Genomic DNA, 9475 nt, shown 5'->3' with positions numbered 1-9475 from the left:
GAATCTAAGTTGTTAAGAAACTATAAGTGATTTTTTTATGATAATTTTTTAAACCATTTAATAGCTAGTACTGTACTTATAAGCTCATATGAATTGTTTTATAAAACAAATAATTAAATTACAAGAGCCTTTTATGCTTATAAGACCTAATCAATTAATTGTTTGTGAGAAGTGTAACATGGATCTTGTTTGCGAGAAGTGTATGTTAAGTCATGTATAAATTAAGTTTTTATTTGTGACTTCATGGTGAAACATTTGGTTCATTTCTTAATTGATGTTTCATTACATAATTTATTGTTTTCATATAGACTAATTAAAGTGATCCTTTGGATTGATGTGCATGCAGCCTAGATCTCTTGCCAGATACAATTGAATTATTATTAATGGAACAGACCACGTTAGAGTTTTTTTGTGTCCAAGGATTTGGACAAATAGGCTTAATTAAGTCGTAGTTTGATATTAAAAAAGATAGTGAAATTTATGTAAATATTCAAGACTTTAACTCTTCAAGATATCTTAATTTTTAAGAAACCTAGCTACTAGCTACTTATATGTCACATTTTCAAAATCATATACATATATATAGATAGCATTCTCCTACTATTTTCACACCACACCACAAAACAAAATACCAATAAACTAATTAAACCTATCTTTTCTCTCTGAAGTACATAATTAATATGGGTAGCTTGATTGGGCATGTGTTGCCAGGCCTTGGCTTCTTCCTAATTGGGTTATGGCAATTGGTAAACCACATCAAACTCCATGCTCGCCATCCCAAGTCATACACCTCTGTCCCATTCTTCCCAATTAAGAAGTCGAGGTATGGAGAACTCTATTTCATGATGATAGGCAGCACAATCTCCATTCTCATGGAGCTCTTTGTGGGTCCTGTGAAACACCATCCTTTCGACACCGATGGGACCATCCCAACCACCCATCTTCACAATTTTGAGCATGCTTCCATTTCCTTGACCATTTTAACCTACGCTGTTTTTGCTAAGATCTTGGACCGTTTTGGACGTCCCAATTCCAAGTATGGTATGACCTTGGCATTGGGAGTATTGGCATTTTGGCAAGAGTACATCCTCTTCCACCTCCACTCAACTGACCATATGGGATTGGAGGGGCACTATCATTGGTTTCTTCAGATTCTTATCCTCGTATCGCTCATTACCACTGTCCTCGGTATTCCCTACCCAAAGAGCTTCATGGTCAGCTTTGTTAGATCCTTTAGTATTGTTTTTCAGGGTGTGTGGTACAATGTGATGGGAATCATGCTTTGGACAAAGGCTTTGATGCCCAAAGGCTGTTTCATGCACTTGGAGGAAGCCCACTATGTGGTGTGGTGCAATACACAAGAAGCTCTAGACAGGGCCAAAGCACTAACCACACTCGAATTCAGCTGGTACTTGGTTATATGCATTGTCCTCACCATGTGTTTATACTTGTACATGATCAAAGTCTACCCCGAGCAAGATGAGCATGAGGCTTCGGCAAATTTTTTATCAGATGATCATCAAGAAGAGAAGGAACTCGTTGATTCCGAGGCTCAAAAGAAAAGCCGCAACTTTGGGCTCTTAGATGTTTTCATTAGTAAGATTTACAAGGGATCCAAAGCATAATCATGAGAGGTAAGAATTGAAAGAGATTAATGAAGACACAATGATATACATTTATGTTAGTGTACGTGTGATCAGATCCAGTGTAATGGTTTATGTTTGCTTCAATTGATTTGCGTTTGATGTATCCTATTTATGTTGGAATGTGACAAATTAATTTTCAATAGATTAAAGTGATCTTAATCAATCTTCTTCAAATATTTATTTAATATATAGTATGAATATACATACAAGTTATCACTTAGAAATATATAATATTTGATTATATAACCAAATTTTCAACAAAAAAAAATGATGTTATTGATACGATAGCTATAAATTATAGCTGCACTTTAAAAAAAGTAGTTAAATATTTATAGTTTCTGTAGAAAACAAAACTTACTTCTACTGGCGCAAAACCTGGGCGCATAAATACGCCGGTAATCATAAAGCGTCGTTTAAGGTGTGGTCAGTAAAAATGATTAGCGTTGTGCCACAAATTGGCGACGTTTTGGGTTTATATATTTAGAATTTAATTATATTTCGATTTTTAATATCTTTTATACATAAGAACTAAAATTTATAATTAAGATAAAAATATATATATATTGCAATTATCAACAAATCTCACTTGATAAATCATATGAAACATGAGAAATTAATAAAAGTAACATATTCATTTGCATATCTAATAGAAAACTTTATAAAAATTCATGTCATATATCACTAGTGTAAATGTGTTCAATTGCGACAGTAAACACTGTCGCTATTGTGTAATTTCCTGTCGCTAAAGGTCAACAGCCACAGTAGATAGACCTGTCGCCAACTGACGCTATTGGTTCTGTAGCTAAAATGTGGCTACAGGAATAAGTACTGTCGCTAAAAGAATGGCTACAGGAATAAATTACTGTTGCTAAAAGATTGAATACATAAATTTAAAACAGTCATTCAATGTCTACTATATCTATTATTAACTAAAAAAGAATATTAAAACCATTTTAAAATACAATTTTTTAATACTAAAATTAAATATTTATATTACTCTATTAAGTGAATAAAAAATACATCAAATCTAAATTTGAACTCTAACATGTTCCAATATTTTTCTCAACAATCATCGTTTACTATTGTAATCCATAATCATCAAAGTAATTCCTGCCAAAAATCAAAAAATTAATAAGATCATCACTTGATAAAAAATTAAGTCAATCTAAAATAATAAGTCTTTAATCCAATGATCAAATAGTTTAATTTGTCCTAATATACCCATTAAGAATTTAACATTATAATCATCATGATGATCCACAAACATGTCAATCAATCAAGTATTTCTTATATATTAGGTAAAAAACTAAAATTATTTCATTTTTTATGGTAACCTTTCTTCATAATAATAATTGTAGAAGGAAATATTTCAAAGCGAGAAATAAGGCCTAAAAGTTTATGTGAGAATAATGGATGAATCTTGTCTCCAACAAAACAATAAAAAAAGCACATCAACTTAATAACTATCTTTTCAAGAAATCACTATTTGAAATAAATAATAATAATGAAAACATCAATGAATTAGCTATTTGAAGTAAACTTACCATATAATGATATTTTCTTGTATTGTTGTTATCAAGGTTGTTACTAGTAAACTAATTTGTTGAATTACCACTAACTAGTTTTATCTCCTGCAAAATAATAAAAATATTTTTTTTTAAGAATATCAATTCTGAAATGATGACATGAAAATGCATATATGAAAGTGTATAACCTCGAACGTGTTTGGTCATCAGCAAGAAAATAAGATCATGTTCCTAAAATGAGCAATAAGAAGTGAAGTCCGTCCTGAAATTTGATAAAAATAAAAAAATCTCAAGAGTGTTAGTAAATAAATAATAGGGCCTGGTTCATTAAACAATAAAAGTATAACATAGTTGTACAAAACTCTTCTAAATTTTGACACTATTAATCAATATAATAAAAATCAGAACCAATATAAATCAGTAGTCTACTAAGCTAATTTAGGTAGAGACAGAGTTATCATATACCATAAATGTCTTTTCTTCCATTTAATATGGGCAAGAATAGTGTCTCAAAAAGTTCTCGAATATTAACATGGTCATGCTGCTCCAAATGTCATTAACAAGTCTTTACACTCAAATCTGTTATATACGTCTGAATAACAAAAGAATATACAATTAGTTTTTCTCTCAAACATCAATAACTCACAACAAATATTGTAATATGTATTTGGTCATACCAACACTGACTACATATGAATGGATTGTATGTTAGATGTAACAATATTAGGTATCTGTGAGACCAAATAACAAAAAAGGTAATCACTAATAACAAACTTCTTATAGTCCAATAGAAAACTATTATCAAGATGATTATAGATCCATTAAGGGTTTTATCATGTTTGTTTCCTTTTTCTGAAGATATAATCAGGTCCCAATACAAATTTTTTATGTGAATAATCAAAGATAAAGAGATCAAACCTGAAGACTAAGAGTCCTCCATTTGAGATCAGTTAGGAATAGTAGAATCTGAGGATACTTCTCTTCCAAATATTGCCAAAATTATTCTGAGATAAAAATTCAGTTCAATTAAAGGATCTCTATAAAAAATAATGAACTATAATTTTTTTAATTACGAACCAGAAGAATCGTAAGAGAGTCAGCCACAACAATGTCTCTGTCAATTAGTACTGGTACAACACAAAGATAATTCAGTTTCTCAAATTCTACAAGCCAACAACAAAATGAAATATTCAAAAGAATCATGTCAGGACACATCTATCTCGAGTCTCGACATGAACAACGGAAAATAAATAATTATTTTGATTTCAGTAAAACCAATGAAACATCGCTCTAATCTTTCTTAGGGTTAAAAATGCTTACATAAGCTTCTTGCCTACAAATACCACAGATCTAGTCTCTCCGAACGAATATTCCACATTTTAGAGTTATTAAGATAAACTAAAATGGTTGTCCAAGCTCCTAGGTACACCTATCATTTTATATAAATTAAAAATTTCCAAACTGTAACTTAGTTTCCAAATCTGACTAAAATGGAGTTTTACCTGGGTCGTGCAACGAGCAACTACATCCCATTTATTGCAAGTTCTTCTACTGTTCTCCGTCCATACCCCATAATCTATTATGTGCAACAGAGTTCAAACACATCAGATCTTTAAAAATTGTTCAACATTCAAGCTTAAAAAATACTCACCCAATTACAACAAAGAATGCATAACCATCCATGTGATAGGACTCAACATTTTTTGTATCATTATTCTAAAATATAATTTCCATGAAAGCCTTGTAAATTCCATTTATGATAGATGTATCAACATTCGGAGTTCTCCCATGAATCTATTTGGGAAATCGAGATTGTATACTCCAAAAACAGCGAATTGCAGAGCTAGTCTCATCGGTATTAAAGGTGCTAAATAAGAAATATGAGTTGTGTGCCATTTTCCATCTATAATTTCTTCTAGTTTATTAACAATGACATAAAAAATCGTCACTGTAATATCACCATGTTTGAAGGATCATGTGGATTTGGACGGACAACGCACCAGCTGAAATATCCCATCTAGCTAGAAAAAAACCATAAAACATAAGTCTCGTATGGTGTTGAACTGTGTATGAACCTTTTGTTTCCACAAGTAACAAGTTATGATTTTAGATTCTGAAATTCAAGCTAGTGGAGATGCTTATGATCTATGAAACGGTAGTTCTATCCTGGTTCAAAAAATATTCTCTCGTAAACATTACCTTCAGGAACCGTGATTGATCATAGCGATAAGGATCTAATTCGTTAAAAAAAATGTCATCGAGAGGTCCAAGATTGCTAACATTGTCAATATACTTCCTAAGCTATTATAGTTTCAAATATATAAGACTGGCTTAGTGACTTGTACTAAAGAATTAACCTGGAACTGATGAGTTCAATTTTAACTAGACGGTATAGAACAATTTGTTCCTAATACTCCATCCTTCCATGAGTTCTTCCTTTGTTGTATCTCATTCCTGCAATTAAAGTTTGTTTAGTTCTAGAATTGTTTGTTATAATGATACCATGTTAGAAGCAATGACACATCAAGATCATTTCAAATCATAATAACTACATTTCAGTTTGTTGTCACGTTCAAAATCGGGCCTGAAAACTTAATCAATCTAATAACATAAAGAATATGAAATTCACTTGGCTATTTAAATAAAACAAAAATATAAAACCTTTGATGATTAATTAGGTTATTAACATTGGGTTTGGCTAATTAAATTTAGTAAAGCTCACAAGCTATAAAATCTATAAAAAATACAGTTCAATCCACAACTATAACCCAAATGTTGATTATTCTATCCAAGTTTGCACCTAAAATGTCCACAGTTTTATCCAAATAATGCCCAAATCAAATAAAAGAGAGTACTTATACATTTAAAACAAAAATAAATTTTAGTACTCAACCAATACATAATTAGCAATTGTATTGAACCTGAATACATTTAGCATTTATTTATAGAAATGATGAAAATACAGATTAATTTTAGTATTACAATAGTGAAATAAGGCCTAAATAGGATATGGTTTATACCTTCTCCTATGGATAAGTTGTCTTGCTACATGCACATTTATCTTGTGTACCAAAAAACTTATCTTTTGTTTTGCTAGGAGACTTCTTCTGTAAGGACATATAATAAAATGAATCAAGAGAATGTTGTCTGAGTTGGATATACAATGAAGATAAAGTTTACCTGAAATGAAATTAACTTCTCAACTGATTTCCCAGCTATAGAAAAAACATAACAGATTGTGTGTTAAGAGGGAATAAATGAAATTAATCAACCAATTCAGCTAAACTAAATACATACATGACTGAAATGTTTGGTTGAAGTTACTAGTCTCCTTCAAGAGTTGCTCAAACTGAGGTTTATAGTATAAAACACTTTCCATTGAAGAGTAATTGCTTGGTTGCAGAGACTTATACCGTGTAGATAAATAAACTGAAATGATAAACAAAAACTTAATTGTATGCAAATTATAAACAAAAATATTATCAAAAATTCAAGATTCAAGTACCGCAAGAGTGTTCTTACAATGACTACACTTGAAGTATGATTTGTGATAAGGAATTCCATCTACGGACAAAGGTTGAGCAGAAGAAGGAAAGTTGAAAGCGGTAGAAACCTTACATAACTGTCTCTAAATTTACTAGAGAGATGTGAAGGAATAAACATCTCGATACTTATGGATTGATTTTAGATCTGAGCGAGGTTGTAGTGCTTGTGAGGTAAGGATGAGTGATCAAGCGATCGAGACGAGGACTTGAGGTTGGACGAGCGAGCGAGCGATACTCCACAAGGCTTCTATCCTCCGCCATATTCAGTTAAGCTCGACGACGATTTCAAGGATAAAAATAAAAATATAAAATTTTCAACATTTAAAACATAATATTTCAAAATAAAAATATGAAACAATCATAAATATTTAAAATTTCAAAATGATAGTCCAAATCCCAAACTAAAACATCAAACTACCATTAATAATCAAAATTTTAAAACATAAAATTTCTAAATTAAAGTACAAAATAATATAAATTGTTTGAACATTCAATATATTAATATTTTTTAAGTATGTTATTCAAACATAACACACATCTATTCATTTTCCCCTCAACATATTATATATATATATATTTTTTTTATTTTTTATTATATATAATATATTAAACTTTTTTTTTATCTCCATCAATATTATAAAATATTATACGTAATATATTTCCCCCCCACACCAAAATAATATTATACATAATATATTTTCCCAAAAAAGTATTATACATAATATACTAATTATTATATCCTTATCTACGCATTTTTTCTATCATTAATCCAACCCTAATATAAATTAAAAATCATTATATATCAACCCTAATATAAATTAAAAATCATTATATATAATAATGTTTCTATATTTATCCAACCTCTAATATAATCTTACGTTTATATATATATATATAATATATATATAATAGTGTTTTTCTATATTTATCCTATAAGCGGTTTCTCATCATACAAAAGGAAATCAAAGTTATCTATAGTAGAAATGAAAATAGATAGATTTTAATTTACCTGTACACCTTGTGAATAAATGAGAGAAATATTGTAAATGAAAGATAATATGAAAAATTGAATCAACATATTATCAATAAGTGAAAGAAATAATAAAGACAAAAAAAAGATGTAATAGTGAAGAAGAATAAGAATATTAAGAAAGTGAAATGGTGAAGAAGAAGATGAAATGACGATGAAGAAGAAAAAATAATGAAGACGAAATAGTGAAGACGGAAAAAGAAGAAAAAGATGAAATGGTGAAGAAGAATAAGAAGATGAAATGGTGAAGAAGAAGAAGAAATGGCGATCGAGAAGAAGAAATTTTGAAGAGGAAGAAGAAAAGAGACGAAGAGTCATGTATACACTAGAAATTAGGGTTTTGCTTTAGATAATATAATATAATAATACATTGGGCCTATTAGATGGCTTTGAAAAGAGAGGAGAAAATTAAAAAAAATATTATTTTAAATTTTAATATTAAATAAATAAATAAAATATATTATATTATCAGGCTCCAAAAAGCTCGACAAGTCATCGATCAAGCATTTTATGAGCTCGAGTTCGGCTCGAATATTAAACGAGCTGGCTCAAGCTCGGTTCAAACTCGATCAAAGTCAAGCTCAAGTCGAGCTTTAACCGAACGTCTCGCGAGTAGTTCACGAGCGGCTTGACTCATTTGCAGTCCTACAAACAAAAACATTTGAAAATATTCGCGTAAAAGCTATCTCCCTAGATCTTTTTCTTTACATGTTTGATATAATATAAACGGTTATATTAGGCTAGATGTCACGGGCTAAAATTAGATCCATGTGGCACTAGGCTAGATCGACTCAGATTCTAGCTAGTAAGCCCTTTTTCACAATGCAAGAAGAACTTAAACGCAAAAATACTTAGAGAGAGAAACAAAGCTTGAGAATAAGATTGTATTAAAATGATTACTTGGTAATTACAGTGTAATACCTCTAAAGTATTTATAGTACTTACAACATATTAAATTAGGAATTGTCTACCAATTATAATTTAATTACACTAATTTAGGATATCTCTTCCTCAATTAGAATATATCATGTAATCTCTTCCTTATTTAGAATATATATCTTCTAATCCCTTCCTTAATTAGAAGATTCATTGGGCCTTCTTAGCGATTGGGATTCCCATTGGGTTAAGAACATTAGCGCACTATGAGGCCAAGACTTTAATGAGCCTCGATATCCCTTTGATCGGGTCGTGACACTATTGGGCCGTGACATACTTCCCCACCTAAGTCGCGTCCGACCTCGGCTCGACCTTGGATCGGTACTCTTCAATCTTTTGCCTGAATTGCCACAAGTGATCCTTGCTTTCCCAGCTATTCTCGGCATCGGGTAAACCTTCCCATCGTACGAAGTACTCGGTAAAAGGAGAAATGCCTCTTCTTCTAATCTCCCTATGAGATATAATTTCATTTATGCCTTTGTCGAAGGAGGTCGTGACGGCGGTTGTTGCCCGACTAGATTGTCCCCTTTCAACATCCTCCACATCCTCGTTAAACTATTTAAGTTTACTTACGTGGAATACTGGATGAATCTTTAGTTTGGGTGGCAACTCCAACTGATATGCGACCTTCCCCACACGCCGCTCAATTTTAAACGGTCCCTCGTATCTACGTACAAGCCCCTTGTGCACAGATCGTAGAGATTTAAATTGTTGTGGGAGTAATTTCACCAATACTCTATCTCCTTCCTTGAACTCGATTGCACGCCTCTTTAGATCTGCCAATTTCTTCAT

At 31.1% G+C, this 9475-nt stretch overlaps 1 protein-coding gene and 1 pseudogene across 1 annotated transcript; one reads left to right on the top strand and one right to left on the bottom strand.

Annotated features, from left to right (window-relative positions):
- Positions 1–616: 616 nt before the first annotated feature.
- Positions 617–1788, top strand: LOC124921081 (transmembrane protein 45B-like). Its single transcript, XM_047461689.1, has one exon. It carries the CDS (start codon positions 681–683, stop codon positions 1623–1625), a length of 945 nt encoding a protein of 314 aa, XP_047317645.1. The 5' UTR covers positions 617–680; the 3' UTR covers positions 1626–1788.
- A 2070-nt stretch (positions 1789–3858) lies between these two features.
- Positions 3859–9475, bottom strand: LOC124922759 (annotated as a pseudogene).

The sequence above is a fragment of the Impatiens glandulifera genome, chromosome 1 (assembly GCF_907164915.1).
Source record: "Impatiens glandulifera chromosome 1, dImpGla2.1, whole genome shotgun sequence".
In the NCBI taxonomy this organism is placed as follows: domain Eukaryota; kingdom Viridiplantae; phylum Streptophyta; class Magnoliopsida; order Ericales; family Balsaminaceae; genus Impatiens; species Impatiens glandulifera.
The sequence above is the reverse complement of the archived record's forward strand: the minus strand, read 5'-3'. Positions and strand labels throughout refer to the sequence as shown.